Here is a 22,052-nt window from a genome sequence, read left to right on the forward strand (position 1 = left end):
GCAAACTTATTATTTTTTTTGATGGTGCTGGGTATTGAACAAAGGGCCTGGGACATTCTAGGCTAGCACTGTACCACCAAGCCATACCCCCAACCCTTCTCCGTTTCTATGGGAAATTTTCCATTAAAAAAAGAAGTCAAGGCACAGATGAGATTTAAACTATTTCAAACTCAGCTGCGAACTGAGGGCAGCCACTCTGAGCTGCAGGTGCTGGCTGGCCAGCAGGTTGCCTCTCACGAGTTGCCTTGTGGCTGTGGAAAGAGAGAGAGAGAGAGAGAGAGAGAGAGAGAGAGAGAGAGTGTGTGTGTGTGTGTGTGTGTGTGTGTTGCAGTCTGAACTCAGGGCTTTGCACTCTACTGCTTGAGCCATGCCTCTGGCCCACAAGATATATATATATTTTTTTGGTGGTACTGAGGTTTGAACTCTGGGCCTCGTGATTGTTAGGTAGGCACTCTACCACTTGAGCCACTCCACCAGCCCAAGATTTGTTTTTATGTAGACAGGCAAAGGTTGCCATTAACAGCACAGGGGAAGCCAGCTCATCAGTGACAATGGCTCAGATGTTGATATGCATGTGTTCACAGACTTCTTGTAATTGCCTGGGGGGACTGAATTGCACCTCCCACTTTTACTGAAGGGCTCAGGGTCACTGTGAGGAAGGAAGAGGCAGAATGTGATCCCAGGTCTGTTTGGCTCCAGGCTCTTGGCTGCGGGGCCACCCTGTTTCTTCTCATGAGCTGATGGACAACATGAGCACCACCCACAAACTAGAGCTGTGCCATGGGCGACAGCCCTGTGTGCTTAGCACCCACTAATGAAACACTCAGGGAAGAGCTGGAGTTAAGGATTCAGCCTGCACAGGGGTCAGCAGAGTCTGGTGGGCTCAGGGCCCTCACCGGCTGTTCAATGACCCTCAAAACCGTCCGCTTGATGTCAGCGATAGCCTCGGTGTACACGGCCGCCAGCTCGTGGATTAACTTGTGGTTCTGAGGCAGGAGAGCCAGGTAGAGGTACAGACACTGTTTCACCGTCTCCTCGGTCCAGGGGGCCGCCACCTCTGACAGGACAGGGCTGCACATCAGATTGGCTCACATTCCCTTCCCAACACCCCCTTCTCCAGTGGCTGTCCCTTCTCAGGGAGCAGGTCAGTGGGGAGAGGGGGACCAGCAGAGAAGAAGCCAGGACCACCTCCAGCCTCAAGACTAAAGTGCGGTTCTGATCCTGTCCCTCTCCATGTCCTGCCATGACTTCCCTGTGGCCTCAGGATAAGTGCCCAGCTCCTCATCTTGCATCTGCTAGGTGCCATATGGGGCAGCTCATCCACCTGCTTCATCTGGCCACTGCCTCTGCCACCCTATGCTAGCCACAACCTACAGTCCCTGAGGGCCCTCACTGCTAGGTCTTCACTGGTGTCTCTTTTGCTGGGATCACCGCCAATTCTCACATCGTCTCATCCCTGGGCCTCATGCTCACCTGGGCATGCTGCCCAGCACCCAGGCTGGGCCTTGTTCATTTAAGGGTCCATGTACTTGGGGCCCAGGTTTCCCCACCTGTAACTTTGCAGGACCTGGGGCTTTGCTGAGGGACCTGGCCTGAGGTGGTCCTTCCTGAAGCCTGCCATCGGCTGCTTGCCTTGTCCTCCATTCTCCCCGCCCTGCAGCCCCCTGGCTGCAGTGACCCATCACTGCTGTCCAGTGTCCTCCTAGCAGGCTGGGCAGGGCTCGACATGCATCTGATGAACCTGCAGCAAACCTGTGTCCTTGTCGGCTCCAAACAGCACGGATGGTGGGTTGGGATGGACCAAGAGCTGCAGGTAGTTGAGGGCAAATTTCTCCACATATTCTCGCAGCTGCTCCTTCTCGTACATACGCTTAATGAACAGTAGGGCCTGGGAGCGCACCTGAGGGAGTGGGCAGGATGCAGAGGTGTGGCTGGTGTGGGGCCACCAGTACTCTGAGCAGCACTAATGTGAAATGAGCCCAGCTTGCAGATGGCCCAGCCCAGTGGTGACCTGTGTCCTCTGGCAGCTCCTTGTCTGGCTCACTCCCCTCAAGCAGAAGAAGCATTTCCTGGTTTCTCAACAGTGATGCTCTTTGCCAAGTCACCCTGGCTTTGAAACCTAGCATGTTAGGTGTCTGTCACTGGCTAAATCCTATTAAGATACCACCTGCTAGGAGCCATGAGAACAAGGTCTGGTCTTGGCCTTAGGGCCAAGGCCAGAGGTGCACAATGAAGGTCTGATGAAGGAACAAATGTGCCACCAGGACAAGAATCTGGAAAAGGCTTTACTGGGGGTGGGTCAAGAGCTCCTGCCAACCACAGCATGTGCACATCTGTGCCATCTAGAGCACACCAACCTACTCACAGTTCAGGGCTCAGTCCACGTGTCCCCTCCTCCAGGATGCTTCCTTGACCTACCTTCCCTACCCACCCTGACCCAATGGTGCAGGCTCCCACTGCTGCCCACTGCTCTGATTGTACTATGTCTTCACTGTCTGGTGGTCACACCAGGTTCTCTGCTGCTTGGTGCCCAGGCTCCAACCTTGAGAGGAGCTCAAGTTCACCAACACAGGTGGAAGAAGAGTGAGAAAGGGCCTGCCTTTGAATGAGGTCAAGTGTGTACACAACAGTAAGAGCCAGGCATGGCACCTCTGGCTTCTAAGACAGGAACGGCTCAGGGGCAGGAAAGAGGCTGGCTAGGACAGATGAGGCCTGTGCAAACTGCTGACTGAGTGGAGCCTGGTGTGAGGCGCAGAATCACCTTGTCCTTCTCATGGGAGCTGAGGTCTAGGAGGACGTGCAGGTACTGGAACTGGCGGGACGGGCGCTTGAAGATCAAGTCTCTAAGAGTGGACATGCCCAGGTAGGTGCGGCTCTGCGACAAGAGGGAGGGAGCCAGAACTCAGCCTACTGCTGTGCCTCTCTTCCCTCCCTCAGATCAGATCCCAGGGGCTGGGCTACTCATGCCACTGCTGCTACCAGGTCTAGGCAGAATGCCCTCAAGCTGCACAAAGGCAGGGCCCTGTCCCCTGCCCCACAGCCAGTGGGCTCACCTCATCCTCGCAGTACTTGCGAATCACCTCCAGGGCACTCTCAGTGATGAGTGGGGCTTCCAGCACCACCTTGGTGAAGATCCTGGCAGAGGGAGGCACAGGACATGGCTACAGAGAGGCCCCAGTGGCCCAAGCACAGAGACAGCTTGTTTACCCTGGTTTCTGAGCTTTGGATGTGAACAGGCCCGGGCTCAAAGCTGCTGGCTGGTTGCTGTGGGCAGAGACTTTCCACTTCCCCTCTAGGAAGCTCAGTCTTTCCCTTTTGTCTGGCAGGGATTCCTCACTTCATGCATCTAAGTGTTAACACACCAAGTCTTTTTTTTTCCGGCAGTACTGGGTTTTGAACTTAGGGCCTCACTTTTTCTAGGCAGGTGCTATCTGCCTGAGCCACTCATTTTACACAGCAAAGGGAAGGAACAATGGGGGTGGAGAAAGGGGTTGGTACTTTGATGAGGGAGCCACAAAAGGCCAACTCTGAGGTAAAGTTCGAGTCAATGCTGATGGTAAGACGAGAAGGAGCCAGCTGGCCATGCAAAGCAGAGGCAGACAGAATAGTAGGTGTCAAGGCCCTGAATTTGGCATGTTCAAGGAAGAGGCAGAAGACTAATGTGGCTAAAATTTAGGGGATGAGGGACAGAAAATGTGGGTAAAGAGGTTGGGAGCGGTTGGGTCTCAGAAGACTTCATAGGTCATAGGAAGGAGGCTGTATTTTATCCCAGGAGCAGTTATCAGACAGGATTCACATTAAAAAGTGTCACCAGAGCTGCCATGTAGAAGACAAATGGATAAGCTAGAGGCCAAGAATGTCAAGAACAGGGAGGAAACTACAACATAAACTCAGGGAGAAGAACTGGTGTTACAGATGGAACACAGAGGCCCAGAGGGTGGAAGTGAGAGGCTACTCAGAGCAAGTAGCAGGGCTGAGAACAGCCCAGGGAGACTAGCCCAGTGCCTGATCTCAAAACCGGCCTCTGCATGCTTCTGGAGGGGAAAGAGACAGGTACAAGGAGAACTCACTCAGGTGGTGGTAGGGAGGGCAAGGGAAGCAGGACACAGTAGGGAAAGGAAGGCCCAGGGGAACCTCTTACCCATCCTTCTGGTCTGGTCTCTCCTGAAGGCCAGAGAGCAGGCGGATGAGGCAGGCTTCATATTTGTCCAGGGTGCCCGCAGCACCAGCTGCCAGATAGGCGTTGTACTCCTGGTAGAGCCAGGCGAAGGCCAGGTCCAGGCGGGCCCGCACATCCTCCAGGATAAAGGACAAGACTTCAGCCTTGAGGCCTGAGTCAAACTGTGTCACCAGGCTGGCCAGGATCTTGATACGCACCTGGTGGGAGGGCCAGCAAGCATATCACTGTGGGGTGTGCAAACATGGCACTCCACAATCACCCTCTGCTGCTCCTTCCACTGGCCTAAGGACCCCAAGTGTAGACAGGGTATAAAAGTGAGGAAGGCAGGCCAAAGAGTTTTCTGTCAGCAGCAGGGTGGTGGAGGAAAAGAGAAGAAATAAAACATCAATCGTCACCTAACAAACACTGAGTTTCCAGAAGAGCCCAGGCAAGGACCTTGGCAATCCCCATAATTTGTGCACAGCCACCTCTGGGGAAGGGACAGGGTGTGCAGGAGATAGTCAAGGAAGACTGCTATATCTGTGCTGCCTGGAAGTAGTTTTAACAGAGTGCATGTTCATACACTACTGGCTCATTCAGAACCAGGATGTGGGTTGGTCACCAGTGGTTCATGCCTGTAATCCTAGCTACTTGGGAGGACAATGGTTTGAAGCCAGCCCAGGCAGTTCGTGAGAACTTATCTTGAAAAAACCCTTCACAAAAAAGGGCTGGCTTCAAGGTGTAGTCTCTGAGTTCAAACCCCAGTACTACAAAAAAAAAAAAAAAAAAAAAAAAAAAAAAAAAAAAACCAAAAAACCAGGATGTGGGAGCAGCCCTCATGTGCCCCAGCCCACGGTGATGAAGACCACATGTGCAGCTTTACCCTCCTTGTCCCCAGACAAGAGCCGCCTGCTCCTTTCTCCATTTGATGGAGGACAGATGTGAGGCTAGAAGGTGGCAGTGAGTGGCAGAGCTGCAGGCTGCAGTCAAGGGCATGTCTTGCTGGGGACTCTTGCTGGAGTAAGAGGTGGCAAGCACTCAAGGAGAGGGGCGGGCAGGAAGGCAGGAACAGGGCGCACCTGGGCCGCCCCGCTGCAGGCCACAGCCTTCTCAGCCCGCAGGATCCGCTTCACAGCGCCCAGCTTCATAGCTTCCACCTGGGCATCTGTCAGGGGCTTCAGCACGTCACTCAGACGGAAGATCTTCTTGCGCCCACCAGCACCTGCCAGCCTAGATGGGAGAGCAGAGACAGGGCAAGTGACTCAGCAACCCTTCTGCAGCCCAGCCTGTCTGGTGCCCTTCCACCTCAGACTAGGCAGGCCACACAGAGAACTCTGCCCCTAATGCTGTCTCCAAATTCCCCATGACTCCGAGGCCCAGCAGGGTGAGGGGTCAGGAATAGAGAGGTGAGGCCACCATGTTTGGCCACAAACGCTTAGTGGTTATGGCACTGACTTGAGCCTGAGAGAACCTGGTTCAGACTTTCTGCCAGTTTACCTCAAACACATGCATATGCCTGAGAATCAGACTCAAGGCAGGGCTCCTACCCTATCCCTGCACCCAGAAGGGGACTCACCGGGGCTGCGTGACAGGGATGATGGGCTCTGGTCTCCTCTTCGCCTGGGGTACCTCCTCCTCCAGCGGGGACATGGAGCTCAGAGAGCCTACCACAGAGATGGCCTGGCCCTGGGCTGACAGGCGCCGCTTGATCAGGACACTCTCTGGCTTCACCACCTTCTCCTCCTTGGGCTCCTCCTTGCATTGCTTGGTCTGCTCCACACCTGAAAGGGAGGCAGCCATGGGTGGGCACCAGTGCGTTAGCTCACTGCCCCATCCCAGGCCCTACTGCAGCCTGGCTGCACTCCAAGACTCATGTGCACAGACTCCTGTCTGAACCTGCACAGTCCCTTCCACCACTGGCTGCTCTTCATCCTCACTTTGCAACATAATGACCGAGGTGCAAACAGAGATGCTTTTCATCACTGAGAGGCAGCAGTGGCAAAGACACTTCAATAACATGACAGCAGGAATCACACCCTAACCCCGGACCTAACAACTCCACTCCTGCCATGTGTGCACAACACTGCTCATGGCAATTTTACTCACGATAGCAAAACGGGAAACATGGTGGTGTATTTCTTTAAGGGGACACTAATAAGCAATAAAAAAAAAAAAAACCAGCTCACGTGACAGGAGGGATCAATCACAAAAACTATGGTGTGCAAAAGAAGCCAGACTCTTGGTAATTCCACCTGTGTCAAGTTCAAGAAGCAAGCCGGCCATGGTGGCTAGTCTGTGGTCCCAGCATTTAGGAGGCTGAGGCAGGAGGATCTCAAGTTCAAGGCCAGCCTGGGCTACATAGGGAGACCATGTCTCAAAAAAAAAAAAAAAGAGGCAGACATCTAGAGAGGCAGAAATCAGAGAATTGGGTATCTCTGGAGGTGAGCTGCCCTGAATGGTGACTCATGGAGCCTCATGGAGTGGTGGAAACGGACTCTTTCTTCATCTGGGTGGTGGCTACACTGGAACTTCACCTCTGTGAAATTCATTCAGGTGTATACATTAGAGTTATGCACTTCACTGTACGTAACTTATACTTCAAAAGTACTGTTGAAATAGAGAAAAATTCTGAGGCTCAGAGGGGTTAAGTGATCTGATGAAAGCCACACAGCTATTAAGTAGATGACACTGTCTGATTCAATAGAACTTAAACCCAAGCCTGATTTTAAAGCCCAGGGCCTAAGATACTGAGCACTCATCCTAACTGTGAGGCCTGTGTTTATTATTTTTTTTGGTGGCATTGGGGTTTGAACTCAGGACCTCATGCTTGCTAGGCAGGCACTCTACTGATTGAGTCACTTGGCCAGTCCTATTTTTTTATGTTGGGTATTTTTGAGATAGGGTCTAGAGAACTATTTGCCTGGGCTGGCACTGAACCATGATCCTTCTGATATCTGCCTCATGAGTAGCTAGGATTACAGGCATGAGCCACTGGTTCCCAGTTTAATTTACAGATTAGATGAAGAGCTAGAGCATGTGCTCTTCATCTCCAGACCTTGAGGAGGTACCCTTTCCAGGAAGCAGAACCCAATGCCACACCCAGCCTACATCAGCCCCACGTGACACTCACCTGGGCCAAGTCCTGCAGCTGTCATCTGTGTGGCCATGAGCCGAGCCAGGTGCTTAATCTGGGCTTCAGTACCTGCTGACTCCACTGGGGTGTAGATGGCTTGAAAGGAGGCAGGCATGGCCTCAGGTAGGTACACCATGCTGATGAGGACCTGCCAGTGGGTCAGGGACAGGAGCCTCTCCTTAACCTTAGCTCAGCAGGTGCTGGCCCATACCCAGACCAGCCCTGGGGAAGCTGCATTGACTGAAGCCAACCTGGATGTGCTCTCATGGCACTTAGCCTCCTGAGGAATAAGAAACCTGATCCTGCACCACTCTACAAACATTCAATTACCTGCTTCAACTCCAAGATGAGGACCCTGAGGGGGGAGGGACGTGTTTGGATGCCTTAAAGAGGGGCCACTAGCCACTGGGAGGTGAAAGTGACCTCCTGAAGGAGTAAGGATGAAGAGAGGTCCAGGAAGGTAAGAGGACCTTCTACGCTGACACCATGTGGGGAGGCGGTGGGCCAGGTTGGAGTGGAGGGAGGGCAAAGGACAAGGAGATTCTTCCTCCCACCTGGGGGACAGCCCACCATCCTCACCAGATTGGCCACATTGTCGGGCGTCAGCAGAGGCTGCAGGAACTCAGCTGTGATGTCTGTGTCCGACTGGCCTGAGATCTGGGCTGAAGCCTTTGAGGTCCCGGATGGACCAGGCTCCAAGTCCTTGTCTTCATCATCTTCCCCCAGGTTGGGCTCTGGGATAGGGAAGAAAATGAGCTGCTGGTTCTAGAGACAGCCGCAGATCCCCTTCCCAGGAAGCCCAGGTGGCCCGTCTCCAACCAGGCTCAGTTAAAGGAACTCCACAGTGGATGAGGATCAAGGCTGCAGTGCCACCTCTGCTGTCAAAACACCATAAGGCACTCACTTGCATCTTTCTGGGTTAGTTTTCTTCATAGGAATAAGCCAAATCCCACTAACTGATTGCATTAAGTCCCAAGAATACAATTTCTTTTTTGTGATACTGGAATTTGAACTCAGGGCCTTGCCCTTGCCCTACAACTTGAACTGTACTTCCGACCCCCACCCGCCTTTTTTTTTTGTAGTACTGGAGATGGAACTCAGGGCCTTGTACATGCTAAGTAAGAGCTCTACCTGAATACAATATTATTAATGAAAAGGTTAACTGACAAAGTCACAGAGCCTTAGGTTTATAAACCTGTCTTTGAAATAATGCTCAACTTTGCTAGGGACCAAGGAAATACAGAAAACAAAACCCCTCAGAACCTAATTAGATTATACTTTTTGTCTATATGATTGATCGACAGAAAGCAAAAAGTTAGTAGTAGCAGTTCTTAGTAGGAATATACTATGCGGAAATGTAAATGCACAGACTTCTAAAATGGCAATTTGATAACAGGTCAAATTTATCTATCTATCTATCTATTTATTTATGATACTGGGATTTGAACCCCAGGCTTCAGCTTGCCAGGCAGGAACTCCACTCCTTGAGTTATGCCTCCAGCCCACAGGTCAAAAATCTGTGACCCAGCAATTCCACCCTGGGTACCCAGAAAGTGGTACCCCAAAGCTTGCTCACCTTGGAGGTGAAATACACAGGGAGTTCCCTGCGACACTCATTCTACAGAGAAGTAACATAGAATCCCCGCCAGTACAGGCTGGCTGAACACAGTACAATGGTTCTAGCCCAAAGGAAAAAAATTAATAAGCTGAATCAAAGAGAAAAGGCTGTACATACAAAAATGTTCCTTGAAGTTAGATTTGCAAAAGTGAAAAAGCTGGACTAGTCAATGGGGTGATGATGCAAATGATGTCAAAATGTGATGAAGTACTGTATAGTCCACTTAAAAAAGTTTCTCACATGTACAACAAAGAGCTGTTACCCTGCACTAGCAAGGGGAATTTACAATTTAACTATAAAACACTGAACAACCCAGTAGAAAAATGAGCACAACCAAGCCAGGTCTGGTGGTACACACCTATGAATCCCAGCACTACGGAGGTTAAGGCAGGAGGATTGAGAGTTCCAGGGCAGCCTGACTACACAGAGAAACCCTGTCTCAAAAACAAAAAACAACAACAAAAATGAGCACGAACTACGAATGGCACATTGCAGAAACATCAAAGGCCAGTAAACATAAAAAAGATACTTAGCCTGACTTCGGCACAGGCGAGGATGCAAATCCAAATTGAGAACATGGTTTATAGCCTGTGGGTTTACAGATTGTCCAGGCAAGTTCACAAACAGCTTGGGTTATAAAGTGAGTTCAAAGCCAGCTAAATTACATAGAAAAATCCTATCTCAAAAAAAAACCAAGGGTACTAGGGGAGTGGCTCAAGTGTTAGAGTGCCTACCTAGCAAGCACAAGGTCCTGAGTTTAAACCCCAGTATCAACAAATACCAAGGGTGAGGGCAGGGAGCAGACCTGGGGGCCTACTCAGAACTGTCACAATGAATCTGCACTGTACAATGAATATATCCTAATTAAAAAAATAAAAGTGAGGGAGGCAACTAAGTAGCAGAGTACTTGCCTAGCATGCACAAGGCCTTGGGTGTAACCCTCAGTACAGAAAAATAAAAAAAGAAAAGAAGCCAGGACTCTAAAAAGGAATGACTGCTTCCAGGGCTAAGGAAAGGAATATGAGATATACATCTAGAACATCTTATTATACTAGAAAGTAAAAATGCTCAAAAAAAACCAAAAGCAAAACAAAATCTTATGGGACACACTAAAAGGAGACAGAAGCCAGATGGCTGAGGATGAGGCAATCTGAGCAAGGACATAAATGACATGCATACAGAGCAGCATGTGGTACTGGGCTTGAACTCAGGGTCTTCACCTTGAGCCCCTCCACCAGTCCTTTTTTGTGATGGGTTTTTTCGAGATACGGTCTTGAGAACTTTTTGCCTGGGTTGGCTTCAAACTGCAATCCTCCTGATTTCTGCCTCCTGAGCAGCTAGGATTACAGGCGTGAGCCCCCAGTGCCTGACTGTAAAGTTTTTTCTTAACAGCAGAATGACAAAGAATAAAAGTAGAAAGAAAGTCTTTTTATATAGAGTACAGTCATCATAGATTCAGGCAGTAATCACTTTGATGTTCAAACTACTGGGTGAAGGTCTGAAAAGGAACAGGCATCTAACATAGTTTCAAGTATCCCCACCCCCCCCCACCAAAAAAAAAAAAAAAGTATCATCTACAGAAGGAAAATGCCAGCTTCTCTCCCTTCCTCCTCCCATCCCCTCTCTTTGAGACCGGGGCTCACCAGGTAGCCCAGACTGGCCTCAAACTCAAGATCCTCCTGCCTCAGCCTCCCAGGTGCTTGGATGGCCAGTGTGTACCTCCACACCTGGCTCAAAAAAAACTGGCACTTTGCCTAGAGAAACCTGGTGAATACCACCTTAAACAAGTGAGCAAAGTTAACATCTTGACTAACAGGACAAACTGCAACCAGCCTCTGGACCCCATGTTCTGAGGAGGCTGGGCCTCACTTCTTTGGCATTCCTGCCAGGAGTGCACAGCCTGAATCCAATCAAGGGTAAGAGCACACAAACCCAAACTGAGGGACACGCCACCAAACTAGTGTCTGGATCGCCACAGTGCCTACATTATGAGACACAGAGGCAGACTGAACACTGGAGCAGAAGATGAGAAGGGCCATGCCAAGCAAGCGCACTGTGTGATCCATGCCCTGTGAAGAGTACACAGGAGCTTCCAGTCCTACTTCTGTAAGTTTCTGAAAGCTCAAAGTTATCTCCCAGAGCTCAGAAGGCTGAGGTAGGAAGACTACAGGTTCAAGGCCAGCGTGGTCTATATAACAAAAGTCTGTCTCAAGGAGGCAGGTGCCAGTGGTTCACACCCATAATCCTACCTACTAAGGAGGCTAAGATCAGGAAGCTTATAGTTTGAGACCAGCCTGGGCAAATAGTTTTCAAGACCTCATCTCCAAAATAACCAGAGCAAAATGCACTGGAGGTGTGGCTCAAGCAGCAGAGTGCCTGATTTACAATCATGAAGCCCTGAGTTCAAACCCCAGTCCCACCTAAACAAAAAAACTGTCTCAAAATAACAGCAAAAAAAAAAAAAAAAAAAAAAAGTTTAAAATTACTTTAAAACAAAAACTTTAAAGGAACAGAAAAATAGAACTGGCGGGCCAAGAGTAACTTTGAATGCACTTCATCTCAGCAATCCCACCACTAGGAGTTGGGGTAATAGCTGCACACACTCTTGCATTACAGCAGTGGGTAATCCAGCAGAAGGGACTGTGAACGTGTCCTGGTACGCTAAAGACTACTTGGTCACCACTGAAAAGGTTGAAGGTTTGCACATGCAGATACAGGAAGAGCTCGAAAATGAAAATGAATGGAGCACAGAACAATCTGCTAGGTGTGCTTAATTACGGACTATCAGTAGCTCGATTCTCTCCTCACTCCTGACACCAAAATTTCTTACTTTTCAATATGAAAGTCTTTGATAAGCAAACATGGTTGATATCTTAAATTATTTTGGTGTTAAAGTAGGTTGCAATAGTTGACACTACTGATAAATAATTCAACTGTTAAAAAATTACTTCATGGGCTGGAGTGGCACAACTGGTAGAGCACCTGCCTAGCAAGTGTGAGGCCTGAGTTCAAACCCCAGTGCTACCAAAAAAAGAAAGAAAAGGTTAAAGGTTAAAAAAATTACTTCATGAAGAAAATCCATTTATACATAAAAAAAAGGAAAAGAGAGCTCTCTACATGTAAAGCTCTTCTGGAAGAAAACACAGGAGTGTTCACACTTGGGGAATGGTCACTTCTGGAGAGAGAGGCAAGACAGAGACTATGTTCCTGTCATTCTTCTCTGTTAAATTTAAATAAATTCCTATTTCTTATTTTCATCTTTTTTTTTTTTTTTGGCAGTACTGGGGTTTGAACTCAGGGTCTCTCACTTGCTAGGCATGCACTCTACCGCTTGAGCCACTCTGCCAGCCTAATTATTTCTTAAATGTGTTGTATATCTTAGTAATTCTATTTTGCATTACTTATTAGGTCACGTTACATAATTTATAATATAGACTTAATGCACACTAAGCATACAGTTTAACATAAGCAGTTTGATATTTTAAACAGGGTCAGTCCCCATGTCTCCATCTGCCAGGCCCAGACTCAGCTCACCTAGCTTCATCTTCTTAAGTGTGGAATCCGAGTCATCTCGGGGCCGCTTGCGGGCATCCTTGCCACTGGGCATGTTGCGGGCAATTTCAGCTTGAGGCGTGCCCAGGTCCACCAGCAGGGTGGTGATCTGAGCCTGGAACTCCAAGGAGGCGGGGTGCTTGAGTACACTCAACAGGTGCAGCTTGAGGTTCTTGCGCACGCTGCTCACCTGAGATTTGGCCAGTGTTGGGGGTAGGTTGGCTGTGAGGAAAGAGGCAGGAGCTCTGTACTGTGGACAGATCTCTGGGGGTCCTGCTAGTCTCCATTCCCAGCACCAAACTTGGGCAGCAGTCTTGCAGTCATGTCCTAGGGAATTTCCTGGACCCTTTTTCAAGCTGAGGTTTAAAACCCTGGAGAGGCCTCCACAGTGTTAGTCTCTTAAACAGAGAAAACCTCAACCTCCACCTTACTAAGCACAGTCTCAGGCCCCTCCTTCTCTGGTCTGGATTCCAAATGTTTCCCTGGGGATGACCTGTAACTGCTACCTTCTCCACAAACTGCCTATAGAAGTGCTGCCACAGCTCATGCTGTCTCCCTGCCACCAGAAAACTCTCCAGTGCCTGGTGGTCACCTTGATGAGCCAGCTGCCCCTGCTCCAGAGCAAAGGAAGATGCCTGTAATTTTGTCTGCCCAGTGTCTACCACCTATTCCTCTGTCAACACCACTTCCATTCCCCTTTGAGGGAACCACTCTGTCTCCATCCTCTGTCCAAATGTGCATTGAGATGGGGGGTCAGTGAGAACACTGCATTCCCCTGGCCACTGTGATTGGTTCAGAGATAGGCCTACAATCACTGCTCAGCCAATCAGAAACAATGAGCATCAGCCCTTGGACTTTTGCTGGAATGATGGGGAAGGGGACACTCTCTTTTCTCCTGGAGTTGCTAAGTAGATGGAATGGAAGCGAGCTGTGGGGGGCCATCTTTGCTGCCTCAACAAAAGAGTCAGAGAATGAATGAAGCCAACATAGCAAACTAAGAGCCAAGAGATGGAGAGTGACTGATCTATGACTGGCACACAATCTGCCTCAGCCTAGACTTTCCGGTTTTCGTCCAAGCACAAAAGTTATTACCAGCCTCTGGAATATTTGAAAGTACTTCCTAGGTATCACATACACTTCAATACTAAATCTAGCTTCGAAGCAGGTTTCTGTTACACACCAAAGACTCTCATCTGATAAAGAGAAACCTTCCCTGTACCCACAGCTACTGGACTGATGACCAGGGAAGCAATACCAAGCTCACACTTCCTCAAGGGAGGGCCGCCCAGCCAGTGGAGAAGGGCAGGGAAGGGCTCAACCTACCGTGCAGTGTTTCGTAGGCCTGGATCACCTCAGACATGAACATAGGTCTCTGGCGGGCAATATTGGCAAGGGAGCCCAGCGCCGTGGTCAGGTTGATGGAGGAGATGGCAGGGTGCACCATGAACTTGAGCAGCTGCTCCAAGGCCGCCTTGCCTTCTTCCCACAGCACATCTAAAGAGGGAGGAGAGGGAACCAATCAGTGGGGTCCTTTCTCTCAGGCCTATGCAGAGAGCAGCTTTTCTGGCTTAAAGGAAGGCGGGGCCCTGGCAATCAGGCATTTGTGAATGACTGGAAAACAGAAAATTTAGTATTTGATGAGTCCTATGAAACCATTAATGAGCATTAAAATTAAATTCTGAGGACATTCAAAGCATAGGCTTCTAATAGCAAAAGTTACTGACATTATAAACTATGCTGATGCCAAACTTTGAATACAAAAACACACATACACACATATCAACAGAGAACTCAGTGCCACTTGTAACACCATTGTCCTTGATCCAGACCTCATGGTCAAATATTCTGTAAATATTTGAAACAGTAAATAAAATACAACTTAATTATTCTGATTATCAACACAGAATGTTTAACAGAACATGATCTAGCTGGCATGGTGGTACACATCTGTAATCCTAGCACTAGGGAGACTGAAGCAGGAGGGTTACAAGTTTAAGGCCATCCTGGGTAACATAGCAAGTTTGAGGTAAGGCTAGCCTATATAACTAAACCCTGTCTTAAAACAAAACAAAATAAACAAAATAATCCCCCCAAAACTTCACACTAACAGCAACCAAAAAGAAAGTGGTATTACTCTGCTACAGAATACTGTGTAGCAACTGAACATGACTTCAATAATAAAAGATGTCACTAACATTGCTTAAAAGAGGTTGTTAAATGATACATAACAACAGGTAAAACTGTCAGGTGTGGCAGTTCATTCTTATAATCTCAGCAGCACTCAGGAGGCTGAGGTAGGAGGGTCTTGAGTTCAAGGCTAGCATGGGCTACATAGTGAGACCCTGTCTCAAACAAATAAACAAACAAAAAAAAAGCTATACAATGCCAGCCATATTATTTCAACAAATGTTCATACCTACACCCTAAAGTAGGCAACATAAGAACGATCCCTGATTTTGCAATGAGGAAACAGGCTCAGAGAAAGAAGTATCACTTGCCCAATGGTGAGAACTGAGATTCAGACACAAGCCACTACATTCTAATGATTTTCAGCTGAAAATACAAAGCAAAGTCTTGTTTTTGTAAGCAAAAAAAGCACACAAATGCTACTTGGGAGGCAGAGATCAGGAGGATCAGTTTTGAAGCCAGTCCTGGGCAAATAGTTCATGAGACCCTATTTTGAAAAACCCTTAACAAAAAAAGGCTGGAGGAATGGCTCAAGTGGTAGAGCACCTGATTAGCAAGCGTGAGGCCCTGAGTTCAAACCCTAGTACTACCAAATTAGTAACGATAATAATAATAAAGTACCAAGGCTTTTAACCTCTGCTCTATACCTTACCAGGAAATGCAAAAGGGAGGGATGAGGGATGTGGCACAGTGCACACAAAACCACCCAACAGATCCTGGCAGGTGATGAGCAGCACTCACTATACTGGATATAGGGGTGGTCACGAGGGATGCGGTCCAGGCTGATGTCGTGCTCCTGCCGCCGGGGTATCTCTGAGTCAGCCATGCGGGGTGACAGGGTGACAATGAGACCCTCTACAAACTTGATGGCATGTGTGCGGATCCCATCATTGTCAGAGTCCAACAGCAGGATGATGTCCCCAGCCATGGCTGATACCATGTCCCAGCAGGCCTCCTGGAGATCATTGATGACCCGTGACTTCACCATCCACTGCCAGAGGACCGGGGATGAAAGAGACAAAGAGGTAGAGACCAGCACATCAATCACTAGCACCTCTACCACCATGGAGACCCACAATGACGATGAGGACAGTCATGTGGTTAACAGTTAGCTGAGTTCCAGTTATGCCCCCAGCTCAGCGCTGAGTAATGCTAGAACAGGACCCAAGCTGACAGGTCTGGCCCTCCATCGATGGGGCTCACAAACATTGAAAACCCAGTGATAAAGTTCCAAATCTTAAGACAAAGCTCACGACGCTGACCTCACAAGATGCTGGTGATGAAATGGCTTTGTTCATTTCACTACCAGCGAACACTACACTATCGTGCGTCCTTGTTATACCACAGGCCATAATCAATCCTTTTCTTTCTTTCTTTTTTTTTTTTTTTGGTAGTACTGGGGTTGAACCCACAGCCTTGTGCTTGCTAGTCAGGCACTCTACCACTTGAGCCATAACAAGTCCTTTTTTGCTTTGGTTATTTTTCAGATAGGGTCTTGTATTTATGCCAAGGCTGGCCTGGGTGGTGATTCTCCCTCCTATTTACTAAGCCTCTCTGTAGCTGGGATAACAGGTGCTTACCGCCATACCCAGCTTTTATTGATTGAGATGGGGGTCTCATGAACTTTTTGCCCAGGCTGACCTCAAACAGTGACCCTCCTGATCTCTGCTTCTCCAGTAGCTAGGATTACAGGTGTGAGCCACTGTGCCACCTTCTTGTGGTTCACTGCACTGCCAGCACCTGAGCACCATGAAGGCAGGATCCAGTGCATCCTGGCCAGGGCTGTATTCCTGGCATCACAGCATCAGGCTGGGCACAGAGGAGATACTTGGGGAATATTTGTTGAGTCAATGAGTGGAGGCAGTAAACCCCCTTGTTGTCTGTTCCCATGATCAACAGCACATCTTGCCACAAACAGCATGCCCTGATCCTCCCTGCACAGACGAGTCTGCAGGGAGCCCTGCGCTTATGGAAAGCCTGGGTGAAAGGAGCCCTCACCTGCAGGGCCACCTTGTAGAGCTGGGTCATGGTGAGGATGGCCTTCTTCACCACGTTCACATTCTCATCCCTCAGGAGCATGTTGAGGTTGGCAATCAGTTTCAGCAGCAACTCAATGTCTCGCTTGCTGGGAGATAGAGGAGAAAAGGCAAGGTCAAGGTGCCTTTAGGGCTAGTGGTGGGAACCTGGGGTCCAGGTGGAAAGGGGATCTCAGGACCCATGTCTCAGAGAACCGGAATGGAAGTGGCAGCAGGAAATGCAACTGTCTTGTTTGCCAGCATATCTGGAAGCTGGGAAACATGGATAGCTCTGGTCCGGTATGGGGACCCCCATTCCTTTGCCCTGTCAGGGCTGCGCTATTCACCTAAGCAGCAATAGTGCCAATGAATTTGGGCCACTGACTTCACCTTATTTAGAATAATAGTAACAGTACCTGGGTTGTACAAACTGCATGAGTTCTTAGAACTGACATGTAGGAAGCAGTCAACAGACATGACTGTGACCATAAATGCCACTTGAAACCACTTTGTCACAAGTAGCCACCAGTTTTGTTTACTTAGGTCTGAGGGCTCTGAAAGTGGGGACCCTTTCCTAATGCTGAATACCAGCAAGGAAGGGTGAAATGGTTTCCAGCCGGGTGCAGGCGGCTCACTCTGTAATCCTAGCTACTCAGGAGGATTGAGGTTCAAAGGCAGCTTCAGGCAAATAGTTCACGACCCTATCTCGAAAAAAACCCATCACAAAAAAAGGTTGGTGGAGTGGCTCAAATAGTAAGAGCACCTGACTAGCAAGTGTGAAGCTCTGAGTTAAAACCCCAGTATTACCAAAAAAAAAGAATGAAACGGTCTCCAAGAAATGTTTGGTCAATGAATAAAGAAATTTAAGGCCAACCACTAAAGTTTAGCATGAAAATAGGATTTTCACAGCATGTATTACAATCTGGAATTAAATTGAATCACATCAGCCACATATTGCTAGGCAAGTGCCACCACTTGACCCACAGTCCCAGCACTTTCATTTATATTTTTTGTTTGTTTTTGAGACAGGATGTCACTAACTTAGCCCAGGCTGGCTTTGATCCTCCTGCCACCATGCCACCATACCTGGTCAGTATCTATTTTTATTTACTGCTATATCCCTTCAGCTGGACACAAATGCCTAAAACATAGCAGCTCATAGTACAGATTTACTAAACAAATGGATATTTTGTGAACTCAGAAAATTTATCACAAATTTTCCTAGTAAAGTGGGGAGGATGGCGATTGGAGCCCTGGCATCATAGTCATAGGATAAAATCCTAGCTCGTGTAACCTCTTTTCACATCTCCAGGCCTTAGTTTTATCTTCAACTCAAAGGCTCAAATGATCTGGGCACCAGTGGCTCGTGCCTGTAATCCTTGTTACAAAAGGATCACAGTTCGAGCCAGCTGGACAAACAGTTTGCAAAACCTTATCTTGAAAAAACCCATCACAAAAATGGCTAATGGAGCAGCTCCTCAAGGTACAGGCCGCGAATTCAAACTCCAGTACTGAAGGAAAAAAAAAAAAAAAAAAGAGGGTCAAATGATTAATCCATAGGGTCACGGTGAAGGTCAATAACAAAGTAGGAGCCAGGCACCAGAGACTCACAGCTTAAATCCTAGCTACATGGTGTGGAGATCAGGAGGATCACAATTTGAGGCAAACAGGTCAAGAGACCCCATCTCCAAAATAACCAATGCAAAATGGACTAGAAGAGTGGTTCAAGTGGTGGGGAGTGCCCACTTTGCAAGCACAAAGCCAAGTTCAAACTGCAGTGCTGCCAAAAATAAATAAAACTGAAAAGACAACTAATATTATAAGAATTTCATGTAAGGGAAAATGCTCTGCAAGTGCAAAGTTGAGTTCAAACCCCAGTCCCACAAAAAAAAAAAAAAAGAGCTGAGCGGGAGCCAGAGAGGAAGCCAGTAAGGCCATTCGGGCAAAAGGGAATGGTGGTGTGGAAGTGGCTGGTCAGCCGCTGTACATATCCTGAAATAGGGCTGACAGTCCCTCCTGATGAAGTAGAGGTGAAGTGTGGAGAAGTCAAGGAATCCCAGATACCCCAGGGTTTCGATCTTGTTAGGTACTTCCTGGGGAGCAGGTGTGCATGAAAGAGGCTAATGCCATGGGGGTGGCTCCCAGGGGCTCCCAGTACCAACCCATACCATGCCTCCTCGATGAAGCCGATGACAAACTTTCGCACTTCGATGGACTTGTCTGCTTGGAAAGCGATGATCTCCTGCCAGTGTCAGAGAGAAAGCAGTCAGGCCACACCAGGATCATGCCTTTATCCCTACACCCAGGCCCTTCTCTGCTCTGCTGGACACTCACATCTAGGAAATTGTCCAGGAGTGTGGGGTCTTTGTTGATGATCAGCTCCTGGACCTGGAAGGAGAATTGGGGTGAGGAGGGGGAAAAAACATACCAAATCAGGAGCCAACTAATGCAGACCGGAGCTCAGTGGAAAAGAGCATGGGGCTGGACAGCAGAGACTCCGCTCACTTCCTGGCTCTGCCATTCCCTACCTTGGTCCTGGGTACTAGATTCCTCTCTGAGCCTCAATTGGCTATTCTGTTAAATGAGAACGGAAACATCAATTTGCAGGCTGATGTGGGGCTTCAGTGAGACCCACAAGGTGCGGTCCTGCGAGGCAGTGGTACACAGGAAGAGGAGGGAATGCTCGCAGCTCCTACCTTCCTGAGCTTTGGCCTCCTTTCACCTGTCCACTGATTCTCCTACTTCACACTGCCCCATTCAGAAAGTGCCTCACAATAGTGAGACCCATCTGTACCTGAGGCCCTTGTACCTGCAGGCTCTGTGGAGTGAGACCTCCCCACAGACATCCTCCTGTAAGCTGTCATGGCTACACCTCCAGATGTAGGTTGTAGATAGTCTTCACAACCGTGCTGTCAGCACACACCCTACTGCAGAAGTGGAGTTAGCTCCCCAGTGCCACACAATGAGCAAGTAGCAGAACTGGAGTTTTCACCAAGAGCAAGGTTCAAGCAGTAGAGAGTTTGTATCTCTCTCTCTCTCTCTCTCTCTCTCTCTCTCTCTCTCTCACACACACACACACACACACACACACACACACACACACACACAAACACACACACAAAAAGAACTGGACTCTCACCTAGGCAGCCTGATCCCCAGTCTTTGAACTCTGAACTCCGACTGCCTCTTGTTGTGAACCCCCAGCTCCCAACTCCTCACCCTCTCTCTGCCTTTGTGCGCTTCTGTGCCCTCTACTTGAGATCTTCTGCCTTTTGCTTGGTATGCCTCCTTTTCCCTCACTCCCTATGGCTTGGCTCAGATGTCCCCTCCTCCAGAAAGCCTCCTTGATCTCCCCGACCCATCCTGAAACAAGATCAGGAGCCCCTCTGGGCTCCTACAGCCCTCTGGATTTCTCCCTGCCAGTCATGCCACTCTGGGTCATCACTGTCTGGTGGCAGGCATGTCTTCCTCACCCGACTGGACCCTGGCAGAGGACGTGCAAAGATGAGGGCAGAGGCTGGAGAGTCAGAATCCAGAATTCAGCCGGCTGCTCGCAAAGTGGCCTTGGGCTCACTCTAAATCCTAAGGCTTACTTCCTGGTGCAGAGAGTTGGGGGTTCCCCCTCATGGAGTTCTGGGGAGGACTGAACAAGCACAGCTATATGGCACTGAGCTCCCTTGGAAGTACACACTTGTGCAAAGTGTGGGTGCCTGTACTCTTAGCCCAGGATGCCCCTGCCCTCACCTGTTTGAGCACTGTGATCTTTGAGTCATTGGTGATCAGTGCTGCCTGGTTCAGGAGATCCACCACCTGGAAAGAGAGGAGACCAAGTGATGGAGTGAGCCTCGCCAGCCATGATTGTCCCCCACAGCTCTCTCAGGTTTCTGCTACTTCCCCACTCCCAGCCCTCCTCACCACGCTCACCCTCTCTGAGGTGGTCATGCCATCGATGCCTGGCCCTTCCTCTTGTGTGAAAAACTGTGATGCCACGCTCCGGCGGGTGACACTGTCCCCACTGCTGCTTGCCATGGCTGCCATAAGGATCCCCCTGAAAAAGAAGGGGGATCAGTATCCCACTTATGGGTGGGTAGGGTGGACTGCCACCTCAATACCCACAAAGAACTCAGCCGTCCTTCCCAGCCGGGGTGTCTCTGCCCCTCTCCCTGGCTTATGTCCACATCTGATGCAGAAGACAGTCCCAGGGCAAAGGCAGAACCCTCAGCCTCACCTCCAGTCCTTCATATACAGCAGGCTGACCACAAACGCCTGCTGAGCAATGATCAAAAGGACATACAGAGGCCACCTCACTGGCCTCTGGGCTTCCTGTCTATCCAGCTGGGTTGGACCCTGAACAAGACACCAGAGCAAATGTTCTAAAAGAGCAGAGGAACTACAGTCACCAGGCCCTGCACAGAGCAGATGCTTACTCTGTCAGAAAAAGCCTGTTGCAATACATCACATCTCAGACGTTCTCTGGAATATCATGGAACTTTTGAAAAGGGAGGGAGGCAGACTTCTATGCATCTATCATAAAGTCACACCAGCAAAATTAAGAAGGGATTTGTGCAGAAGGCCTTTAATTGCAGCATTATTCTTAATTAGCAAACATCAGAAGCAAACCAGGGAGAATGGTGGAAAAACTATGACACATCCATATAATAAAAGACTACGTAGCAGGGCATAGTGGTGCACAACTGCAGATACAGTACTCAAGAGGCTGAGGCAGAAGGATCCTGAGTTCAAGGCCAGTCTAGGCTACATAGTGAGACCTTATCTCACAAAAATGCAACAAGAGCCCCAGGCACCCTGTAGCTCATTCCTGTAATCCTAGCTACTCAGAAGGCAGAGATCAGGAGGATCGAGGTTTGAAGCCAGCCTGGGCAAATAGTTCTCAAGACATTATCTCAAAAAACGCCGTCTCAAAACAGGGCTGTCGGAGTGGTTCAAGTGGTAAGACTGCCTGCTTAGCAAGTGTGAGGCCTTAGTTCAAACCAAGTGCCGCCAAATACAAACAAACAAAAACTACAACAAAACGTATGCAGCTGTTAAAGGAATGAGAGGAGCCAGGCATGGCTGTGCATGCCTGTAATACCAGAACTTGGGAGACTGAGGCAGGAAGACCTCAAGTTACAGACCAGCATGGGATCCATAGCAAGACCATCTCAAAAAACAACAGCAAAAAGGAATGAGGAAGATCTGTACACATAACAGAAAATGAATATATTACATAAAAACCAGCAGAGTGGAAGACAATGTCTACTATGTACATCTATATCAAATTCTTTTTTTTTTTTTTTGCAGCACGGGGGTTTGAACTCAGGGCTCCACATTTGCTAGGCAGGCTCTGTACCATTTGAGGCACTCCACCAGCCCCATGTATACTCCCTT

At 48.9% G+C, this 22,052-nt stretch overlaps 1 protein-coding gene across 1 annotated transcript in view; it reads right to left on the reverse strand.

Annotated features, from left to right (window-relative positions):
• Sympk (symplekin scaffold protein) overlaps positions 1-22,052 on the reverse strand; it is a 31,389-nt gene that overhangs the window by 7,433 nt on the left and 1,904 nt on the right. Inside the window, exons 2-18 of the mRNA XM_020169504.2 lie at positions 20,589-20,712; positions 20,409-20,474; positions 18,999-19,052; positions 18,833-18,906; positions 16,648-16,774; positions 15,391-15,640; positions 13,786-13,956; positions 12,445-12,684; positions 7,872-8,026; positions 7,290-7,440; positions 5,736-5,940; positions 5,239-5,389; positions 4,142-4,377; positions 3,054-3,135; positions 2,762-2,875; positions 1,753-1,900; positions 897-1,057 (exon numbers count right to left, since the gene is read on the reverse strand). Of these exons, the coding sequence (XP_020025093.2) occupies positions 897-1,057; positions 1,753-1,900; positions 2,762-2,875; positions 3,054-3,135; positions 4,142-4,377; positions 5,239-5,389; positions 5,736-5,940; positions 7,290-7,440; positions 7,872-8,026; positions 12,445-12,684; positions 13,786-13,956; positions 15,391-15,640; positions 16,648-16,774; positions 18,833-18,906; positions 18,999-19,052; positions 20,409-20,474; positions 20,589-20,712 (2,509 nt within the window). The remainder of the gene's footprint in view (positions 1-896; positions 1,058-1,752; positions 1,901-2,761; positions 2,876-3,053; positions 3,136-4,141; positions 4,378-5,238; positions 5,390-5,735; positions 5,941-7,289; positions 7,441-7,871; positions 8,027-12,444; positions 12,685-13,785; positions 13,957-15,390; positions 15,641-16,647; positions 16,775-18,832; positions 18,907-18,998; positions 19,053-20,408; positions 20,475-20,588; positions 20,713-22,052) is intronic.

This window comes from Castor canadensis, chromosome 16 (genome assembly GCF_047511655.1).
Source record: "Castor canadensis chromosome 16, mCasCan1.hap1v2, whole genome shotgun sequence".
Lineage (NCBI taxonomy): Eukaryota > Metazoa > Chordata > Mammalia > Rodentia > Castoridae > Castor > Castor canadensis.